Raw genomic sequence first — 23,851 nt, forward strand, 5'->3', positions numbered from 1 at the left:
CCGGTTGAGCTCCGGATGGCACCGGATCTCCGCTCCTTCCGGCGCGGGTTAAAGACCCACTTATTCGAACAAGCTGGCCTGGCCTGATGGGGAGTTAATTTAGGGTTTTAAATATTTGTATATTTTATTGTTTTATTTTGGGCATTAATTTAATTCTATTTTAACTTTTGTATTTTTGTATTTTTATTATATGCCCTGTTCACCGCCCTGAGTCCTTCGGGAGAAGGGCGGTATAAAAATTTAATAAAAACTAAAAACTAAAAAAAAAACAAATCTTAAGATTGCCAAGGTTGGGGTCCCCTGCTATAGAGAGACAACGCCTCAGAGCGTTGGCTTTGTGTAACTCACATTTTCCCATGTGTTTTAACTTGTCCCTGAATAAGGCATCGTCGGAGATAGCCCCGCTGGGCACACCAGTTAAGGAGCGAGTGACCTCATCTGCAAGGCAAGACAAAGTACATTTAGGATCGACAGGAAGCAGCCAAAGCCAAAAGGAAGATTTTGAGCGCTCTTTCTATCTCACTGGACAACTTGGATTCCAAGTCCCATCCTTCCCAACCCCTGGCTATTCTGGCTGGGAATCTAGAAAGCACAGTTGCCGTCTGGAGTCCTAGCCTTCTATGGACACTGTGATAGAGCAGTGTTTCTCAACCACAGCAATTTTAAGATGTGTGAACTTCAGCTCCCAGAATTCCTCAGGAAATCCTGCTATTTGCAATATTTGTGACTCAGATGAATTCAACGAATTTTGCAGCAGCTGTTGTAAAAAAGGGCATTCTTATTCTTCGGCCTCTTCTATTTCAATTTCTGCCATGTGATTAATAAACAAAATGACTGTTCATATCTTTATTTCTCTTTATTTAACAGACAGCTATTATGTAAGCAATTAACTTCCTGAGGTCCCAGTGCAAAGGCTAAACTGCAGATGGGGCAGTTCCATTAAGGCTGTGAATTTATTGCTTGCATCCTTATCTATTACCTTTACCTTCTATTGGGGACAAAAAAAATATATTTTCCTTTAGGAAGCCTCAGACTTGAACTTCCTTAAAATGTGCCACCAGGAATAAAAATTTTGAGAAACACCTAATCAGTTTGGATAACTGAATGTGGAAATAAAAAATATTGATAATGCTTCCCAGATGGTATTAAGGCAGTTCAGCAACTTAGAAAGATATTCAATGCTGTCAAAAATATTCCTTGAGGGGTCCCTTCAATATTTTATCAGGCTTTGAAATTTTTATAACACTCAAAAATTAATTTATGTCATGTGGGAGCTAAAAGTTCTTACCTATTTAAACTCCTGTTGAAAGAAGAGGATTGATTTTTTTTTTCTCCTTACATATTGCTATTACGCTTACAGGTAGTCCTCAACTTACAACAGTAGATTTAGTGACTGTTCAAAGTTACAATGGCATTGTAAAAAGTGACTTATGACTGTTTTTCACACAAAACAACTATTGTAGCATCTTCATGGTCACATGATCAAAATTCAGACCTTTGACAACTGACTCGTATTTATGACGGTTGCAGTGTCCCAGAGTCACATTATCACCTTTTGAGACCTTCTGACAACCAAAGTCAATGGGGAAGCCAGATTCACTTAACAACCGTGTTATTAACTTAGCAAGCAGGTTATTAACCTATCAGCAGTGATCCACTTAAAAACTGAAGCAAGAAAGATCGTAAAATGGGGCAAAACTCACTAAAAACAAATATCCCACTTAACAGCAAAAAATTTGGGCTCAATTGTGGTAGTAAGTTGAGGGCTAACTGGACTTGCATCTGGACTGTTAAAATTCTTTAAAAGAAGGCAAATGACCAGCTGTCTTCAAAAAGTATAAATCCTGCCATTCCCTCACCATCCAGTCAGAGCTGAAGAAGCTTCTTGGATGAGAAGCGAAACATCTTCGAAGAGAAAAAAAAAGAAACTCCAGTTGCTTCATGGAAAAGCACTTTTGGGACAACTCATTTAATAATCACCTTGTTTGGCAAGAGAAAATTTGGCCCCAATTGTTGACAGGGCTTCTTATGAGAGAAAGTTTACAATGCCTTGGTAAGGCCACACCTGGAATACTGCATCCAGTTTTGGTCACCACGATGTAAAAAAGATGTCGAGACTCTAGAAAGAGCACAGAGAAGAGCAACAAAGATGATTGGGGGACTGGAGGCTAAAACAGATAGGGAACGGTTGCTGGAATTGGGTATGTGTAGTTTAACGAAGAGAAGGGTGAGGGGTGACATGATAGCAGTGTTCCGATATCTCAGGGGCTGCCCCAAAGAAGAGGGAGTCAAGCTATTCTCCAAAGCACCTGAAGGCAGGACAAGAAGCAACGGATGGAAACTAGTCAAGGAGAGAAGCAACCTAGAACTAAGGAGAAACTTCCTGACAGTAAGAACAATTAATCAGTGGAACAACCTGCCTCCAGAAGTGGTGAATGCTCCATGAATTTTTAAGAAGAGACTGGACAGCCATTTGTCTGAAATGGTATAGGGTTTCCTGCCTTAGCAGGGGGTTGGACTAGATGACCTCCAAGGTCCCTTCCAACTACTTATTATATTAATATTATTATTATTATTATTATTATTATTATTATTATTATTATTATTATTATTATTATTATTATTAATTATTATTGTGACATTCAGACTGCCAAAGGAGAGAAAAGAGATGAAATGCAAAAAGAAATTTCTTAAGATGGTTTCATTTCCACTTGATTAAAGCGCTGGAGTGGAGCAGCTTAAACGCATAGCGCAGAAAATCCCTGTGATTTGTAACACCTTGCAAAATCCCAAATATGATTTTAATTTAGTGGATATTTGGTACGTTATTAATCCCTTCTAACATAGCAATATTTTCCTTTTATCTGTACATAGCACTTCCTTTTGCTTAGGTAATTTCCTGATATTTCATTCTGACATTTGAAATCAAAACCAACACAATGCAAAACGTGTTACAGTTTCAGCTCATAGTCTTATGAAACATTTTCCATTTGGGGGAAAAAAAATCAAAGATATTTTGAAAGGCTCCTTAAAAAAAATCTTTGCTGAAAAGAAGATTTTATGAAGCAGATGGAACAGGAAATGACAGGGTATTTTTGTATCAACAGGGACTTGGTTGAATCGTTGCCTTGATACAAGGACAACCAAAGCATTTATCGTGAGATCAACTTATTATAAGCACTTCTTGTGAGATGAAGTTGCAACTGGCTATAATTTTTTAGAGGTAAATGTTAAGGTATGATTAACCTTAATGCAAGTCGTTCATTACTGATCAACACAGGTGCAGGGAACAATGCAACAGCTGTATAGAAAACAGTGGGTGATAAAATATAATTTTGATGAATTACTCATTAGAAGTTCGCATTGTAGGACAACACAGTGTAAACAGAGCAAGTGCCTCTGGTTTACAGTAAACTGGGCCTCTCAATATATTATTGCTGTGGATCAACTCAGTTCTGAGAAAGCAGACTCTTTTAAAAAAGTTTAATTTACTTTACAGAATTTGTTGGCAGTTTACTCAACATTATGATTCAGCACTGAAAGAAAAAATATATATCTGATTTACAGCAATGGATGACTGATAAGTATATCTGTCAATATTTGAACTGTATTTATTTACAACTAACTATATTGTTCAAGAAAATTATAATCTCCATGACATTTCTGAATCCCTTGTTCATTCATTGAATTTTTATTTTTTATCCATCTTTGCCTATTTCTATTTATTTATTTATTTATTTGATTTGTATACCGCCCTTCTCCCGAAGGACTCAGGGCGGTGAAGAGGGACATAAATATCAAAATACCCAAAATACAGAAATTAAAAACAAATTAAACCCTAGTGCCCAAATGCAGAAAATAAATTACATTAAAACAATAATTAAAACAAAACCCATCAGACCAGGCCGGCTTGTACAAACAAATAGGTTTTTAGGTCGCGTCGGAAGGAGCGAAGGTCGGGAGCCATCCGGAGCTCAACCGGTAAAGGGTTCCACAGGTCAGGCGCACCCACAGAGAACGCCCTCCCCCTGGGGGTCACCAGACAGCATTCTCCGAACAGCGGCACCCATTATTTCTATGCTTGTTTAAGTATTTTCTTTAATGTTCAGTAAAAAATAACCTCAAGATAAACTTGTGGTTTTTGTTTTCAGGAAAAGAAGAAGATTTTTGTACAATATAATTCAATTGGAGTTGTTCTGTTTATTTAGTGTTTTTTAGCCTTGGCAGTTTTAAGATGCATGCGCTTCAACTCCCAGAATTCTGGGTGCATAATTCTAGATGGGGAAGTCTGGGAGTTGAAGTTCCCCAACTTAAAGCTGTCAACTTGGAAAAATATTGGTTAGAACAAGCCTTCCCCCCACCCCAACTTTTCTTTTTTTTCCTTCTTGTTATGATTATAATTCAAAATTATTAATTCAGAGGTTAGATTACCTGCATGCTGGTGTTCTTCTGTTTATTAGTTGAATGGAATTTTGATAGTTTGCTTTCAATCTATTTTTTAAAGTGAATCTATATACAATTGACTTGAGTGACTTCCAGAGAAGACTACCATTAAAAGGGCCAAGCCAGACTTAATGCTGGAACCATTAGATTTAACGTGACTTCTGTGAAATGCAAATGGACCCTTTTGGGCCTTCCAGCAAAGAATAGTCCAAACGTCTGCCCAGCAGCATTCCTAGGGGACAATATCAAAATCTACAAGATGGCAGACAGAGTGTTGCAACTGAAGTCCCCCCCCCTGCTCAAATGTCATAGGGGCATTCCAACCAACATCTAGCCACAAAACTAACAGTAACCTATTCAACAGAGATGCATACAGCCTAACACTCTTACCTGATAATACTGAGGACAAAGTGGGATCTGAGCTCAGGGCAGTGCTGTTCATTCTGGATTTCTTTGACTCATACTTTAACCGATCTAGAGGACAGCACAGAAAAACAAATGTTTTAAAGGAAATTGCCGAGCTAAATTTCTAGATAAAGGACACCATGCAGTTAACAGTAAAGCCACGTGATCAAGAGTTTAACTATAACACAGTAGGAAAACAGCAGAACTACAATATCCATAAAATAGTTACTCCTTGACCTATCACTTAGTGACCATTCAAAGTTATAAAGGACCCACCTGGGGGCTACTTATGACCCAGATTTCAAGTTCCAATGGTCAGATACCACCACCACCACCACCCCACGCTCAAGGTTGACTCAGCCTTCCATCCTTCCGAGGTAGGTCAAATGAGGACCCAGATTGTTGGGGGCAATAAGCTGACTTTGTAATAATGCCGCTTGGGGTGTGTGTGAAAGCCCTAACAAGCAGGCATATACATAGAATGAAGGCTACTGCTAAGCTTGTAAGCCGCCCTGAGTCTTCGGAGAAGGGCGGGATATAAATGTAATAAAAATAAAAAAATAAATAAAATAAAATAAATGTGACTGCACTTTGGTTATTCAGCAGCCAGGCCACATTTAAAGTTGTTTGTAGCATCCCACGTTCATTTGACAGCATTTTATGATGGTTTTGTTGAAAAGTTAATTCCCGTGTTTGGCAAAACCAGCCCCCTACCAAACCATTGGTATACCTAAAAACTGCAGTGCTTATTTAATGACTTATCCCAAAAAAGTTTCTAAAACCAGGTCGGTTGTGTGACGCTTTACAACCCACACAGCTTATGACCCTAAAGGCAGGTTTCATTACGGTCGTAACTTGAGAACTATCTGTACACAAAACTCAGTGGGGGAAAAAAAAATAACTTTGGGAATTTGCCAGCCTGCCAACATGCCCTAACATCTTTGTCAGGGTTGTCAAGTTTCCGACGTATGGGCTTTTCAAGTGACTCTGAGGCATTGCTAACATCGAATGTTATTGCTTGACAAGGGTCACATTTACAAAATCAAGATTGTCAGACACTGATTGGAGAGGAAAGGGTATTTATTTTTTAATATTCGATTCCTGAAAAGCCCATTACCTTTTTCAAGAGCCAAGAGAAAGTCTCGGTTTCTCTGAAGCTCCTTCATGAATTCTTCATTCTGGAGGAAGAGCGCAATCCGTTCGTCTTCCAAATACTGCTTCCATTTCTTCTCCTGATCCAATGAGCCTTGAGCCCTTTGGTTCCCAGGACTCCGTGTGCTTTGCTGACAGTTTTGGGTACTCTAGAGGTAGGTTGTGTGTTAAAAAAAGAAACAGGGATCACACCTGCTGCAGACCTGTGGCAGGTTACAATTGGATGTTACAGCCCAACTGCACCCCTGGGCAACGTGTTACCCACTCTAAATAGGAAGGTTTTCTGCTTCCTACCTGCACCATATCCATTTGCTGTGGTAGGATGCGGAGAAAGTCATCTGGAAGATTCCCTAATAATGGTGGGTTCCAGTCCCTGTATCGTCTTTGTGCTTGTGAACCGATGGAATTTTGGATATCAGTTCTGCTTGGGGGCAAAAAAAAAGCAAATTACAATAATATAATTCTACTTCCCTTTGGCAACTTCCAGGTGTGTAGACTTCAATTCCCAAAATTCTCATCAATGGCCATGTTGGCTATGGAATTCCGGGATCTGAAGTCCACACAGATCTGCAAATTCCAACTGTATTAAACACTGGTCTGAGACAAAGCAGGAGAATCTCTGGTCTACCAGATGGAACTGAACTACGACTCCCAGCTTTCCTCTGCTTTGTCCATGCTGGCTGAAGCTGTTGTCCGTCAAACATCTGGAGAACCACAGATGACCACACTCCCAATTCAAGCAGTTGTGGTATCTCCCTCACTAAAGTCCTATCCACAAAGGCTGGGAAAACATCTGCTGGCAATGTTTTACCGCTGGATTTCTTATCTTGAGGTGAGGTTGCTGGACCACCAGCTCTGTGATTCTGAATCTGAATGTCTACATACCTGGGTGGTGGTACTGGAGGAGTCTGCATGTATTTTCGGTCATATACATGCATGTCATAGGAAGGAGGAGAATAAACTGGAGGGGGCTCCTCATCTGAACTGTCTGGTTCCAAAGTCCGTTCCAGAATCTAAACCAAATGCGAAAAAGGTATGTGTTCATTAGAGTCCCTTTGCTGCTTACGAATACAGGTAGTCCTAAACTTATGACCAATTGCTTACCATTTGAAGCTACATCAGACCTTCCCAGAGCTACTGATGATCTGGTTTAGAAGTGCCAACACCCCACCCCACCCCATGCATAGTCACAGGATTGCATTTTGCATCGCTTGGCAACCAGCTTGTATTTATGGCCATCTCCAGCATCCTTGTAGCCATGTGACTGCGATTTAGGACATTTTTGCCACAAACTGGCATTTATTCCTAATTTCCAGCAAAATCTGCCCAATCGTGAAAATGGGTTCGCTTAACGACTGCTGTGCGAAAGGCCGTAAAATTGGGTGCAGTCACATGGCGATTCACGTTACAACTGGCACAATGTATGACCAAAATTGCAGGCTCAATTATATTTGTAAGTTGAGGAGTACCTGTATCTTCAACTGATTGGGAAGTCTGCTGGAGACGATTAGCACAGAGGGAGACACAGAGTTAGAGCACTGATTCTCAGCCTTGGCAACTTGAAGAGCAAGGCTGGCTGGGGAATTCTGGGTACTGAAGTCCAGACATCTTCATGTTGCCAAGATGGAGAAACACCAAGTTAGAGAATTAGGAGGATGGGTGTTGCCAAAGAGAATTACGGGTAGTCCTTAACCGACGACCACAATTGGGCCCCAAATTTATGTTGTTAAGTGAAACAGTGGTTAAGCGAATTTTGTCCCATTTTACATTCTTTCTTGCTACAGTTGTGAGGTGAATCACTGAGGCTGTTAAGTTAGTATCACGGTTGCGAAGTGAATCTGGCTTCCTCATTGACTTTGCTTGTCAGAAGGTCGCAAAAGGGGATCACATGACACCCTGGGACACTGCAAACCATCATAAATATGAACGAGTTGCCAAGCATCTAAATTTTGATCACATGATTAAGGGGATGCTGCAATGGTCGTTAAGTGTGAAAAACAGTCATAAGTCACTTTTTTCAGTGCCATTGTAACTTCAAACGGTCACTCAGCAAATGGCTGTAAGTCAAGAGCTACCTGTATCAGCTGTGAGAAAGATTCGGAAATTCCAGTGAGACTGGGATTTTGCAAAACAGGAATTGGAGCTATAAACTCTCAGATTATGCCCTTGTAATCCACAATTCCATGAGAGAGTGCTGGTCCTCCATCAAAAACTAGCAAGCTTGTACAATAACAGGGTGCAGGTTGTGGGTCACGCTTGACTTTTTATGAGACATGCTGGGGCCACATTCCAAAACAAGCTAGCATGAAAATTAAATTTGATTTAAGAGCCTTGATGCAGCAGTGGGCTAATGCCTCCTTAAGTAACACCAGCTGCCTGCAATTAGTGCAGGTTCGAGTCCCACCAGGCTCAAGGTTGACTCAGCCTTCCATCCTTCCAAGGTAGGTAAAATGAGGACCCAGATTGTTGGGGGCAATTAAGCTGACTTTGTAATAATGCCGCTTGGGGTGTGTGTGAAAGCCCTAACAAGCAGGCATATACATAGAATGAAGGCTACTGCTAAGCTTGTAAGCCGCCCTGAGTCTTCGGAGAAGGGCGGGATATAAATGGAATTAAAATAAAAATAAATAAATAATAAAATATGATTTTATTGACCTTTCAGTGCGGTGTATACTAAATTATTGTTCATCGGATGATTCTGCAGGCAGACATGAAACAATTGTTCTCCTTCTGTCCCATTTTTAAAAAAACAATTTGTTAACATTTCCTGCAAAGAACTTCTGCAAAGGGAACTTAATTCTTGCAACGCAAAATCTAAACAGATTAGAGTAACACTGAACTGAAGACAACCTGTATCCCGGTCTGACAGATATTTAAACCTCCCTTCTTATGCCTGCTTTTACAGCACTGAAAATACCAAAATTACGAACCCCTAATGCTTGACAAGGAAAAAAGCACTGTTCATTTTGAGGTTTACCACATACACAGGCCTGAAAAATTTAGGCAAAGGGCCAACATTTTGTCCTTGAGCTACCTTGCTAGCTCCCAATCAGCCCCCACACCCAAGAAATGCTGGGATCCAGCCTGTGTTTTGGCAGGCAAGACATCTGCTGTCATCTTGCTGGGAGATTTTCACACCCTAAGTAGTTGACAGTGTGCTGCACAACCCCAAACTTACTTGCAGCTGTCTCTTTTCCCAAGCATTGGGCACATAGTCAGAGCTGTTTTCTCACTAGGGCAGTGTTTCTCAGCCTCGGCAACTTTAAGATGGGTGGACTACAACTCCCAGAATTCTGTTGCTGAGGCTGAGAAATATTGCATTAGAGAAGCCAATAGCTTATTGTATTTCCACACAGCCACCAGCAATCTACACAAACCTTCCCAAGCTATCTGTAACTTCTTCCTGTTTCCATTCTGATCCTAATCCCACTCCCTTCAGCTGGCTAAAGGGGGAAATACTGTAACACCAGTGATGGGATTCAACCAGTTTGCACCAGTTCGGCAGAAACGGTAGCTAATTTTTTGTTGCCCAGGCCCAGCACAGATTTCCGGAAAGCGGCATCCACACAGAGAACCGGTTGTTCACATATTTGAATCCCACCACTGTGTAACAGTATATGTGGATGACCTCTTGGGGAACAAGGAAAAAGATCCTAACTAGGGAAGAATCAGAGAAGAGAAGGGGAAGCCTTCAGTTGCTCAACGGTCAGAGAAAGAAAGTTAGAAGGACCCTCCTCTTAATTGATCAGACCATTAAAACTGGTAGCGGGAAGTTCGTACCCTCAAACTTGCAAGAATCTGTTAATGCATTCCTACAATAAAGTAGAGTTAGCTCATCTGCTTGTATTTTATGTCTGATTATCCAGGAGGGTTGACAAATGCAAAAACCAGTAATCAGTGATCAGAATGGAACGTGGTGGCTCATGTGGTTAGGACACTGGGCTGATGATCAGCAGGTTCGCGTTTGAGACCCGGTTGCTGTCAGGGGGCAGGGTGAGCTCCCGTCACACACTCCAGCTCCTGCCAAACCAGCAGTTCGAAAGTGGTTGATCGCGAGTAGATAGATGGGTAGCAACTTAATGGGGACATGAAAGGAGTCCCACCTGGGCGTCCCTGGGCAACCGTGATGTCACTGTTCAATCCTTTCAACTTGGAAGCACTTCGGTGCTCCTGACATGAATGTAGTAGTAGTAGTAGTATCAGAAAGGTGTTGTTGCTGTTCTCAACTTGGGTTGCAAGGGTTTTGTGGCAGATTAACATAAAACCATTAGCTACCAAGGAAGACATGCCATGCAATCTTTCAGCAAGGAAGGACAGCCAAGGTGGTGGGATTAGGGAAGAACTCCTGCCAGTGGGAAAAACATAGTGGTTTTTTTTTAATTCCTCTTGCGCTTGCTGCTGAGCCAAAAGTAAATTGGTTCAGCTGTCCAAAGAAGATGGTACTGTGAGAATATGGGGGCAGCGCCAACCCAGGAGTGATGCCAAGCTGCATGTGCGAATGCCCTCCATCGTGCCAAAGTTACTTCTGTGTCCCACCCACCCCTTTTCTCTGCCTTTTCTTTCTTTTTTTGGCTTGTCTTTGCCATCTTGCAGAGCAGAAGGGGGGAAGGAATTATCCTTGTTCATGACTCAGGAATGCCTAAAAATCAAGTTCCATAAGCAAGGAAGTAATCTTAAAAGCCTGCCCTACACCACAGTCCACAAGGGAACAAGGAGATGAGCTGACCATTTCATGATGTCATTGTGTCTTCTATATCTGTTGAGTAGGGCCGTGGTGGTGAACCTATGGCACGCATGCCACAGGTGGCACAAAGAGCCCTCTCTGTGGGCACGCGCACCATTGCCCCAGTCCTAGGCCTTCAGCTGGGTTTTATAAAACCTTTTCACTTTAGGCCTCCGCTGCCCTGTGGAAAAAAAAAGGTTCAATCAATCAATTTCAACTTCTCGGGGGTGGGGGTAAAGGTCTTACAAAGTTGGAATTTTATTGATTGAACTTTTTAGTCCCACTCAGTCTGCCGTTACCACTGCAGCCACGGCTACCCAATGGGCCATGCCCACCCAATTGGCCATACCCACCCAATGGGCCACACCCACTCAATGGGCCATGCCCACCCGGCACCCGACAATACATAAGTGGGATTTGGGTTGCAGTTTGGGCACTCGGTCTCTAAAAGGTTCGCCATTAGGGCCTTTTCAGATTCTACAACTTTAAGCTTCTGAGCATAAATTGTCTGGAAATGAAGCTAGTTTAAGAAATTTGGTTCTGGATTTCAATCCCTCCCTCTGGATTTCAATCCCTCCGGTGGATTTACTTTGTTGGGCTTTTCAACCAGAACTTTGACAGGATGATTCTTGCAATGTGCCACTTGTGATTTTACTGGCACCAGGACCGCTTCCCACCTACGGCCAGTGCCCTTTTAAGGGTTTGCTCAAAGGGGGAGGAAATGTGGTTTCCCCCCCCCCACACACTTTTAGAATAAAGCTTCTATTATTCCAGTTCGCTTTTCATACTTGTGGGCCCTTCTGCACATGGGTCCCAGTCGTTTACCTTCTGGGGAAAATGGCCAAGGGTGGGTTGCTGGACCGAAACTGACCTGGGATTAAACCGGCCAGGCTGACCTCCCCAGCTTTGAGGGGACAGCCTCATCCATCCCATTACTGATCGGGTAGGCAAGCTATGCTGACTCAGGAATTCTGGGAGTTGAAGTCCATGAGTCATAAAAAAGCCGAGGTTGCCTACCCCTGCACTAGACCACAGGTCTGCAACCTGCGGCTCCAGAGCCGCATGCGGCTCTTTCAGCCATCTCCTGCGGCTCCCAGTCCTCTGCCATGTGCAGTCCAAAAATAAAAAGTGGGACTAAAAAAGTTCAACCAATCAATTCAAATATGCAGGGTAGGTGCATATCTCGCCTTGGCTCCACTCTTCAGTCAAACCCTGTTCTGCGCATGTGCGCATGTACGCACATGTGCACACATTTTTTGCGGTTCCCAGTTTTTCCTTTTGTGAGGGAACCGGTTCCGAGTGGCTCTTTCACTGTTTCAGGTTGCTGACCCCTGCACTAGACCAACAATAATTGTGACAGTGAACATAAGAATTAAATCAAAAGAGAACAAAGATTACAAAGAATAATAATAGACAGTAGTATAATAACTTAAGGACAGCATAAGGGGACAATTTAATCACTTTTAACCCAAGGACAATTTAATCACTTCCTCACATTGTGGCAACCTTACACTTGCTATACATTTGGGATCCATCATTACCAAAGGGAGACTGGAGGACATTCTTGGGGTTTGGTGGTAAAATAATTTTGGGAAGAGTTAGGTACTATCCTGACCATTATTTTAATTTCCCACAATGCTATCTTGGTCATCTGAAGCAGTTAAAATGGAAGGCACTTGGGTCTAGTTGGAGAAACACCACCCTATGGGCAAATACAATTAGCACAAAAGAAAAATCGCCCTGAAAATCTTTCCTCAAACTTACAGCCAAACTTGCAACTACAGGTAGTCCTCACCTTATGACGACAAATGAGCACAAAATTTCTGTTGCTAAGCGAGACAGTCAAGTGAGTCTTGCCCCATTTTACGACCTTTCTTGCCACAGCTGTTGAGTGAAACTGGCTTCCCTACTGACTTTGTGAGAAGGTCGCAAAAGGAGATCCCTCGACCCCAGGACACTGCAACTGTCATAAATACATGCCAGTTGCCAAGCATGCAAATTTTCATCACGTGACCATGGAGAATGGTGCAACTGTTGTAAGTGTGAACAACGGTCATAAGTCACTTTTTTTCAATGCCAGTGTAACTATGAATGGTCACTAAACAAATGGTTGTAAGTTGAGAACCCTCTGTATTTCAAACATGGGGAAAATTTACCTCAGGAGGAATACTGTCGTCGGAATCCGAGCTCTCATCACATTCACTGCAGTCCAAATTCATCTGTAGCAGTTGATCGATGGTGGCATCTACTGCACCGTTGTTGGCCCTCAAGACACATTCAATGATGTCATAATCCATGTTGGGGAACATGGTCTTGAAATCCTCCATCGCCTGGTTAAACTCCAGCCTCCGTACTTGCCTTGCGGGGCGGCTATTGTTAAGTTCTTGAGCGGAAGAGCTGTTCCTTGAGCCGCCATTGCTGCTGCTCCGTCGGAACAGACTTGTCATTTTGGATAACCGTTTTTGGAAAATGTTTAAACTTTTTCAAATCGGCTTTTGAGGTAGGAAAAGGAAGAACCGGGAGAAGTAATTTATAAATCCAAGGAGAAGGCGGGGTGAGGTACAATCTGCCTTCCAGTTTTCTGGTCAAGAAGAAGCTAGGCAAACGACTTGCAGCACGACTGGCCGATAATCCACCACAAAATGGCAGCACATCGGAGATGGTGAAACAAGATGGAGCCAAAGAAGCATGCAGAGTTCCAGCCCTGGATCGATCCACGACAGGCGGCAATTGGTAGAGAAGGACTTCTTCAGAGATATAAGAGTGTCCAAAGCCCCAAATGCATTTCTTTTACTGAAAAATGAAGAAATCTGTTATCAAAAAGCTATAAGCCACGTTATAATAAAGAAAGCTGATATCAATATCTCTCAAACCCTCCCTTATATGAGACTTTTCTGTAGTTCAGCAGAACTTGAGATAACTTTGCAGAAAGAAATTCCTGATTATTATTTTTTTAAAAAAATTCTGCCACAGATAATCCTCAATTTACAACAGATCATTTCAGTGACCGTTTGAAGTTACAACAGCACCGAAAAAGTGAGTTTGGGCAGTTTTTCACATTTATGACCATTGCAGCATTCCATGGTCACATGATTAAAATCCAGACACTTGGCAACTGACTCATATTTATGACAGTTGCAGTGTCCTGGGTTCATTTGATCACCTTTTGTGATCTTCTAACAAGCAAAATCAAAGGACAAGCCAGATTCACTTAACAACCATGTCACTAACTTAACAACTGCAGTGATTCACATAAAAACTGTGGCAAGAAAATTTGTAAAATGGGTCTCACTTAGCAACAGAAATTTTGGGCACAATTGCGATGATAAGTTGAGGACTACCTGTATTTTGAAATATTGTATACAGTGAGGCAGATTTTGGGGACTAAAGGATAACAAACATCATTACTAAAAAGCAGGAATCCTCAGGATAAGAAATCTTTCTTCTACCTAAATACAATGGCTTAATAAAATTTCAATTCTAGTTAGAATTTAGAATGTTTATTTAAAGATACAGGTAGTCCTTGGTTTAAAAACAAGATTAGTTCCTAAGTCTGCCTTCTAAGTCAAATTTGTACATAAGTTGGAACTCATATTTATGGACTGCCTATTGCAGGTAGTCCTCAATGAATGACCTTTTTTTGCCGTGGTTGTTAAGCAAACCACTGCAGTTATTAAGTGAATCATGAGGCCGTACTTTGCTTGTGTGTAGCCACCCGGGAAGGCTGCAAATGGCAGTCACATGAGCCCGGGATGCTGCAAAAGTTGGCTGCCAAGGGCCCAAATTTTGATTATAATGACCATGAGGATGCTGATGGTCATAAGTGTGAGGACTAGTCATAAGTCACATTTCTCAGTACCATTGTAACTTTGAATGGATGCTATGCAAATGGTTGTAAGTCAGAAACTGCCTATAACTTGTTCCACTGTGTAACATGCACAGACAAAATCATCGCCACCACTTATCAGCTGCGGCTTAGGATGGTCCACCTTTCAGAGGCCAGTCTAGAAAAGGACCAGATAGGTCTACAGCCCAAAGCAGAAGGAAATCAGTGCCCAGGGGATGGAAAATATGTATCATGCCCCCACCAGTCTAAAGCAGCTAAGAGATGTTAAATTGATCCCACTCCCTATGAATCACTTGAGAAACATACTGGATAGGGAACTCCATTAGATTTGCTCATGGTAAAATTATCGTAGCTGATTGCCTGTCTAAATGGAAAAGTCTACTTTAATACTAGAACAGGTAGACAATTTTAAGTTGTCAGAGACTTGACAGAAAACACATACAAGGAACTTACCCAAACATCTGGAGAAGACCCAGATAATTGTTTTATTGACCATGGTTTTTGTCACTGACTCCAAGCCTCAAGGGCAAACTATCTGCGTGTCCAATGTGCATGCTTCTTAATCTTTTCTGTACAATATATTGTTTCTCTCAGTAGTCAAAGGTTTTTTTCTGCAGCATTCCAATATAGAACTAATAGGACCATTTCATTGACAGTCTCACTGTGCTTTTGTGTCAGATCCCAAACACTCCTGAACAATTTATCAAGCAGTGAAATCCACAGCTTAGCAGACTGGAATAACACCCCACCCACCCACCCGCCCACTCAAACTCACATGTTAAAAGTCTATAGCTCAGATCCACAATGAATACCTCAGATCCACAAGAGGAAACAAAAATCATTCAATTTCCATCAAGCGGCAGGTAGGAGATTTCAGAACTCAAAAGAGGTAACAGAACTTTACATATTATAAAACGCAAAGATGAAATAAAACCATCAGAAAGCAATTGGAAATAAGATGGATGGTTATGTAAATCTTATAAATAAATAAACTTACTATGTGAGTGTCTTATGCACTAAAATGCTCTTCTTGTGCCTATCATTCATGTTCCTAATCTAACTGCAGCCCTCAACTGCTTGGAATATTGTTAGATATTTTATGGAGTAAATAAGCTCTGGTGAAGAGCATCCACAGTATGGCAATAACTCTTCAAGAATATTGCGGTTTTGATTTGCATATTTATCTGTTTTATTACCTGAAGTGTTCAAAGTATTCTATATCCCTGTGGCACTGTCATTACATATACAGCCCACTGCGAAGTTCAGTTGAGATGAACAAGGTAAAACCATATATTCAAATTTAAAGTAATAAATATTAACGAGGCCCCCTAAAAATAATTCAAAGAAAAGGGCAGTACACATAGTCCTCAACTTACAACTAAAACCGGACCAACTGCTGAACAATGATGGTTGTAAAGCAAGCTGCAGCCCATTTTACGACCTTTTCTGCCATGTTTGTTAAGCAAATCACTGCACTTATTAAGTGAATCACTCAGTCCTTCAGCAAATCTGGCTTCCCTCATTGATTTTGCTTCTTGAAGCCAGCTGGGAAAGTCACAAATAACAATTCACCTGCAACATTTGTAAATTCATGCTGGTTGACAAGCACCTGAATTTTGATCACATGACAGTTATAAGTGCAAAGTCAGGCTATAAGTCACATTTTTTCAGTGTCATTATAACTTTAGTCATTAAACAAATAGTTGTATCTCAAGGACTACCTGTATTATGGTTTTATCTTAAATGTCTTCCTTTCTTCCTTTAAACCTATTTTCCTTTAAACCTATTTTGCATTTCTCCATTGATAAATGAATGGAGGAGCTCAACCTTCTCCATGTTGGAGGTACTTAAGGGGATCTATTTGAGGGTAGGGGGAAGCAGGCAATTACGGTGACCCCTGATCTCTTCACCAGTACCCACCCATTAAGACAACTGCCTGCCTTGGTCTAACAGTCTTGGAATTTTAGGAGGTAAGATCTGAAAAATCATACCTTCAAAAGTATATTTTGAACATGAAAAAGATTCTCAAGGCCATGTCACCATCTCATTCCTCCAATAATTCTGAACAAACAGCTTCTAGTCAAGGCAGAGAGAGAGATTCTTCCATTGTCTGACCACAAGGATGGAGACAACAGCAACCTGCAAAAAAGAGCAATGTCATTTCAGAGATTATTGCATGTATGTCAACATCCAGCTCGAGAAGCCAAATAAAACTCCAGATTCATTCCGTCTCCAAAAATCTTACTCTTTATCGAATACACTGCATAGTAATGTCAAAGCAAAACTAACTCTGAGGTTCCAACACCAATTCATAGACTTAAACAATAATTTTGTCAGCCAATTCCGCCAACGTCCTACATAGTCCATATGAACAAGTTCACTTTGCTATGGGAACTGTCTGCTTTACATCCACACCTGTTATGGTGTCCTTGAAAAGGTTTCAGGTTCTCACGGTCTTTAGCGGAATCGTAGAAGTTTCGTTTCTCCATCTAACCCACTCAAAATTAACACCTCTCCCCTTACTCTAAAGGCAAGTTGAAACGCAGAGCATGTAGCTGCCAAGGTTTCACCCTTGACAATGTAATTTATGAATGTGGGCAAAGAAATAAAATTTACAACAAAAATCCACAGCTCAGTTGCTGGTTTAAATGTGTGTACGCTGGTCAGATGACAAATGAGGACCCAGATTGTTGGGGGCAATAAGCTGACTTTGTAATAATGCCGCTTGGGGTGTGTGTGTGTGAAAGCCCTAATAAGCAGGCATATACATAGAATGAAGGCTACTGCTAAGCTTGTAAGCCGCCCTGAGTCTTCGGAGAAGGGCGGGATATAAATGGAATTAAAATAAAAAATAAATAAAAATAAATAAATAAACATCAGGGCAAGGAAATGAAGCTATTACATCAGTACAGGTAACCTTCAACTTACAACCATTTGTTCAGTGAACATTTAAAGTTAAAAGAGCACTGAAAAAAGTGACTTATGGCCATTTTTCACACTTATGACTGTTGCAGCATCTTCATGGTCACGTGACCAAAATTTGGATGCTTGCTAAGTGGTTCATATTTATGACGGTTGCAGTATTCCAGGGTGACGTGATCACCATTTGTGACTTTCTGACAAGCAAAGTCAGTGGGGAAGCCAGATTCAATTGTGTTACTAACTTAACAACTGCAGTGATTCACTTAACAAGGTGGCAAGAAAGTCATCAAATGGGGCAAAACTCACTGAACAAATGTCTCACATAGTAACAGAAATGTGGGGCTCAATTGTGGTCGTAAGTCAAAGATTATCTGTATTGAATCTCTCACGGTTACACACACACACATGGACATATATGCGTACACACACACACACACACACATATTTCTGCCATATGCTAAATAAAATAAGTAAAATAAAATTTCCAGAAACAACTGGAAATAGGCAATCAAATTTGATTCAAGTTTGAGACATGGACGGGACATTGCCAATCATATAGAAAAAGCGGGGAGCTGGCATCATGACACAGCTGACCCCCGCTCTGTGCCTTGCCCTTAGATTAATACTTCATAACTCAATAACCTTTGGGAGATCTGTTCCCATGAATGTATTTTAGCTGGTTATAGAATGATCCATTTTTGAGGTTTACATGAGGCACTGAACCATAAACGAACGAAGCAACAGCCACATAATTAGCACGCCACGCAAATGCCATCACTTTAGATTTAATTGCTCTAGTCACATGAATCCTGTCAGAAACTAGATTGTATAACAATCCTAATAACCAAGAGGGTCCTAAGAGGGTCTTTTAAAGAAGATTCAAACAAGCTGATGATGAAGAGGAGGAAGAGGAGGAAGCTGCCCATCGCAGAACAATTCTGTTCACTGCATAGTAACAAAAAAATATAAGAAAAACAGCTAACCCTCTTGGTACAGGTAGTCCTCGACTGATGACAATTGACCCCGAAATTTCTGTTAAGCGAGACAGTGGTTAAGTGAGTTTTGCCCGATTTTATGGCCTTTCTTGCCACAGTTGTTAAGTGAATCAGTGCAGTTAGTAACACGGTTGTTAAGTGAATCTGGCTTCCCCATTAACTTTGCCTGCCAGAAGGTCACAAAAGGGGATCACGTGACCCCGGGACACTGCAACCGTCTTAAACTAATCAAGGAGAGAAGCAACCTAGAACTAAGGAGAAACTTCCTGACAGTTAGAACAATTAACCAGTGGAACAACCTGCCTCCAGAAGCTGTGAATGCGGCAACACTGGAAGTTTTTAAGAAGAGTTTGGACAGCCATTTGTCTGAAATGGTACAGGGTTTCCTGCCTGAGCAGGGAGTTGGACTAGATGACCTCCGAGGTCCCTTCCAACTTTACTATTATGAAATACATGCCACTTGCCAAGTGTCCAGATTTTGATCTCGTAACCATGGGGATGTTGCAATGGTTGTGTGAAAAATGGTCATAAGTCACTTTTTTCAGTGGCGTTGTAGCTTGGAACAGTCACTAAATGAACTGTTGTAAGTCGGGGACTGCCTGTCCTAAGGAGCAGGTTGATTATACACTCACCAATTCTCCTTTTTTTGCATTTATGACAACACTGCACCCGTCATAAATATGAATCAGTTGCCAAGCATCTGAATTTTGGTCACATGACTACTGCAACGCTCTCTACATGGGGCTACCCTTGAAGACCACCCGGAGGCTCCAACTGGTGCAGAATGCAGCCGCGAGAGTTGTGCTGGGAGTTTCCCGACACTCCCATGTCACACCTTTGCTCCGCGAGCTGCATTGGCTTCCAGTTGTCTTCCGGGTGAGGTTCAAGGTGTTAGTAATGACCTACAAAGCCCTACATGGCATGGGTCCGGAATACCTTGGGGAGCACCTGCGGCCGGCGTCAACTTCCCTCCGCCCAGTACGCTCCCACAGAGAGGGCCTCCTCAGGGTGCCACCGCTCAAAGAATGCCGACTGGTGGCCCCCAGGGGGAGGGCGTTCTCTGTGGGCGCACCGGATTTATGGAACCATCTTCCGGTCGAGCTCCGGATGGCGCCTGATCTCCGCTCCTTCCGGCGCGATCTTAAAACCCACCTTTTTGAACAAGCCGGCCTGACCTGATGGGATGGGGTCGGGTTTTATAAATTGATCTTAACCTTTTAATCTGTATTAATTTATTACGGGCATCGCTGTTTAATTACTTTTAATAATTTTTAATTTTTGTATCTTGTTTTTATTATGTATTGCCCTGTTCACCGCCCTGAGTCCTTCGGGAGAAGGGCGGTATACAAATTAAATAAATAAATAAATAAATAAATAAATGATCATGGGGATGCTGCAACAGTTGTTATTTATACATTGTATTTGTTTATTTATAAAATGTATTGGCCGCCCATCTTACCATAAGGTAATGCTGGGTGGTTTACAGCCAAAAAGATACAGTATATATACATTAAAACATAAATAGACTAAAAGCAAGAATTAAAAACCAAGGACACGTGGGGAGGGCAGGGGCAAAATGCGGGCTGGGGGATCTGTTGTTACTCGATCAAAAGTAGATTTTCACACTACTTGTTAGTGTGAAAACATTCATAAGTCACTTTTTTCCAGTGCTTTTGTCACTTCAAAGGGTCACTAAACAAATGGTTGTTAAGTTGAGGGCTATCTATAGTGAATCTACAGCACACAATTAACTTCAAGCTGACCAACAGCCCACTTGCCTAGTGTCCCATCAGTCTCTGCTCTGAAAATTGCTGGCAAGTTTTCATTTTGACCAGAACCACCGTGCGTTTTTAATAACAACAACAACAGAACTGGAAGGGACCCTGGAGGTCATCTATCCAACCCCCTGCTCAGGCAGGAAACCCTATACCAGGGGTAGGCAACCTCGGCTCTTTTATGACTCATGGACTTCAACTCCCAGAGTTCCTGAGCCAGCTGACTCAGGAATTCTGGGAGTTGAAGTCCATGAGTCATAAAAGAGCCGAGGTTGCCTACCCCTGCCCTATACCATGTATTCTTCTCTGTCAGTTCTTTGGCATGAGCTTTCTAATTGAGGGCCTTGCCTCTTTAGCTGCTCTACGAGGTCACCTCTTCCCGTTAAAGCAGGGGTCTTCAAAACCTGGCCCTTTTATGACTTGTGGACTTCAACTCTTACTCTTGGGGCTTGAATTTAATTTAATTTAATTGTTTTAATTGATTTTAATTTTTTGTATTTCATGGTTTTAACTGCCCTGTAAACCGCCCTGAGTCCTATGGGAATAGGGCGGTATACAAATTCAATAAAATAAATAAATAAACTCCCAGAATTCCTCAGCCAGGCAAGCTAGCTGAGGAATTCTGGGAGTTGAAGTCCACAAGTCATAAAAGGGCCAAGTTTGAAGACCCCTGTGTTAAAGGATTAAGTGAATGTGACTTAGACATCAACCCACAGCTGACGGGGTTTTGAGATTTACACAACATGGCTCCTCAGGGAAGCCATTTGTAGTATCCTGCAGTCATATGACCACATTTTACCATGGTTTTGCCAAAAACTGGCATGTACTTCCAGCTTTTGGCAAAACCGGTCCATAGAGAACCATTGGTTTGCTTATCAACCACAGCATTTGCCTTGCGACCACGGAATGACGGGCAGATTCCATTATGGTCATAAGTCAAGGGCTACTTATAGATAGGAACCCAAACTCTCACAGTGAGCTACCATGTCTGAAGACTGACTTAAATCTAGATCGTCTTAATCCTAGTTTAACACCATAAGCCAATGGCAAAAACTTAGAACCAAATCCTGGTAAATTAGATTTTGAAGCATAGTTTGCTGAACAAAACATATCATAGTCAGCCAGTTTGCACAGAGGACAATGCTGAATGAACGGGCTTATCTATTATGATAAAAGCAAACAAACCACACTGTGGTTTCTGAAGTGCAAACCAGGCCCTCCTTTGGCTTGGCATGTGGGAGATTCCTGTCTTTGCAATTAAAACAAAGATCAAGCTCACTTTAGAATGATTCTTTCTCTGAGGAACCAATGTTTATTCAGCTTATAATTCTCAATTTTGGATCTGACTTCAGGGAAGAGTCCAAGAAAATTGAACATTTCCTCATAAATCTCCAGAGCTTTGTTGTTGCAAGCTGGGAAATGTGCCAAAAAGGTTTTGAAACAACCTCATTAGCTGGGAAGTAAAGGGATGTTAATCTGATGGCAGACTGCACTCAATTAAAGAAACATCTCCAAGGTACAGGTAGTCCTCGACTTACGACCATAATTTATCCTAAAATTTCTGTTACCGGAAAGGTTGGCAACCCCTGGTCTAGTCCAACCTCCTACTCAAGCAGGAGACCCTGTACCACAGCTATACCACACCTCACACCTAGGACTTTCTGTATAAATGCAGCATAGTATTCCCCTTTCAGTGTGACTGCAGGATCCCACATCAAACTGTAGATCAGAGGTCCCCAACCTTTTGGGCACCAGAGACCGGTTCCGTGGAGAGAGGTTTTTCCACGGACCTGAGAGTACGTGGTTTTGTGTGCTGCCTGCATCTCATGGATGAGGCTTTGCTTGTTTGTCTGGACCGGATACTGGCATGCCGCAGCCCGGTACCACTCCATGGACCGGTGGTTGGGAACCTCTGCTGTAGATTACATTGTGACCGGCTGTGAGGGCATACACTAATCTAGAATCTGGTTGGTTTTTTTTTAATATAAACGATGCTGTGCTTCAGTGATTAGATGGCTTAGACCTTAGTTTTTGAACATAGATCTTTTTAACATTTATATTTTATTGTGTTTTTGTATTGTATTAAGGGCAGGACAAGAAGCAACGGATGGAAACTAATCAAGGAGAGAAGCAACCTACAACTAAGAAGAAATTCCTTGACAGTGAGAACAATTAACCAGTGGAACAATCTGCTTCCAGAAACGGTGAATGCTCCAACATTGGAAGTTTTTAAGAAGAGACTGGTCACTCACTTGTCTGAAATGGTATAGGGTTTCTTACCTGAGCAGGGGGTTGGACTAGAAGACCTCCAAGGTCCCTTCCAACTCTGTTCTTCTATTCTATTCTATTTACTAGTCTAAGTGAAATGTTTATATAATCTCTTCTTGAAAACCACGAATGATGGAGCACCTACAGCTTCTGGGGGCAAGTTGTTCCATTGATTAATTGTCCTGTCAGGAAATTCTAGGCTGGAGCTTTGTTTAATGACCTTCCAACCATTTTTTCTTGTCCTGCCTTCAGGTATCTTGGAGAATAGGTTGACTCTCTCTTCTCTGTGACAGCACCTCAAGTGCTGGAAGATTGCTATCCTATCACCCACCCGCCCCCCTTCTCTTTGTTAGACTAGAGCAGGGGTAGCCAACCTTGGCTCTTTTATGACTCGTGGACTTCAACTCCCAGAATTCCTGAGCCAGCCATGCTGAGGAGAAAGGGAGAGGTTTCCATGCTGAGCCATGCTGGCTCAGGAATTCTGGGAGTTGGAGTCATAAAAGAGCCAAGGTTGCCTACCCCTGGACTAGACATACCCAGTCCCCACAAATGTTCCTCATCGGGAAAGCTCACCAGTGGCACCCAAAAGATCTTTGCTGAGCATCTGGAATTCAGGCAGATACATTCTCAAAACATGGAACTCCCACTAGAGAGTGGTTTTACATGTAACGCAGCTAGCAATTCTCAACAATATGAGGAATAATTCTCCTCCTTGCTCCGAAATATAATAATCTGGGGAGAAGTCAATATTATTTATGAGAAGAGTAACCTCAAAGTCCTGCCAGAAATTGTTGGGTATTGAAGGGTTTCTTTTAACTCATTTCAGCTCTTATTGCTACACACACACACACACACACACACACACACACACACACACACACACACACAAACACAGAGTCTGCCTAATCAATACACAGATTCTTCCCCCCCCCCGCCCGTCTGCTACGCCTGCTGCCAGCCCCCACTCTCCAGATCAAAGCCATATTGTCCTCTTCCTGCATTTGTCCACCAGCACCTCTTTCCAAGTTCTTAAACACATGTTTCTCCTACGCACCCAAGCCATGGAAAACTGTTCATTCACAGCATTTGGCATTCAGACAAAAGCTCCTACGTGCCTCATTCAAAGCTTTTTTTATTCGGCCTGGGCCTTTCACAGTTGGAAATTCTCAACCATGCGCCGTAAGAGACCACAAACGCAACTCGTGATTCCAGCCTCGAAGCGGGCAGGGTGCTTCTCTCAGGAACCTAGAGCTAAGAAGAAATTTCCTAACAGCGAGAAGAATTAACCAGTGGAATGGCTTGCCTTCAGAAGTGGTGGGTG

General features: G+C 42.0%; 1 protein-coding gene across 1 annotated transcript in view; it reads right to left on the reverse strand.

Annotated features, from left to right (window-relative positions):
* Positions 1-23,851, reverse strand: part of CUEDC1 (CUE domain containing 1) — a 92,463-nt gene that overhangs the window by 11,724 nt on the left and 56,888 nt on the right. Inside the window, exons 2-8 of the mRNA XM_081334791.1 lie at positions 16,562-16,709; positions 12,880-13,516; positions 6,886-7,013; positions 6,295-6,421; positions 5,966-6,149; positions 4,834-4,917; positions 349-438 (exon numbers count right to left, since the gene is read on the reverse strand). Of these exons, the coding sequence (XP_081190917.1) occupies positions 349-438; positions 4,834-4,917; positions 5,966-6,149; positions 6,295-6,421; positions 6,886-7,013; positions 12,880-13,170 (904 nt within the window). The 5' untranslated portion in view covers positions 13,171-13,516; positions 16,562-16,709. The remainder of the gene's footprint in view (positions 1-348; positions 439-4,833; positions 4,918-5,965; positions 6,150-6,294; positions 6,422-6,885; positions 7,014-12,879; positions 13,517-16,561; positions 16,710-23,851) is intronic.

This window comes from Vipera berus, assembly GCF_964194415.1.
Source record: "Vipera berus genome assembly, chromosome: 1".
In the NCBI taxonomy this organism is placed as follows: domain Eukaryota; kingdom Metazoa; phylum Chordata; class Lepidosauria; order Squamata; family Viperidae; genus Vipera; species Vipera berus.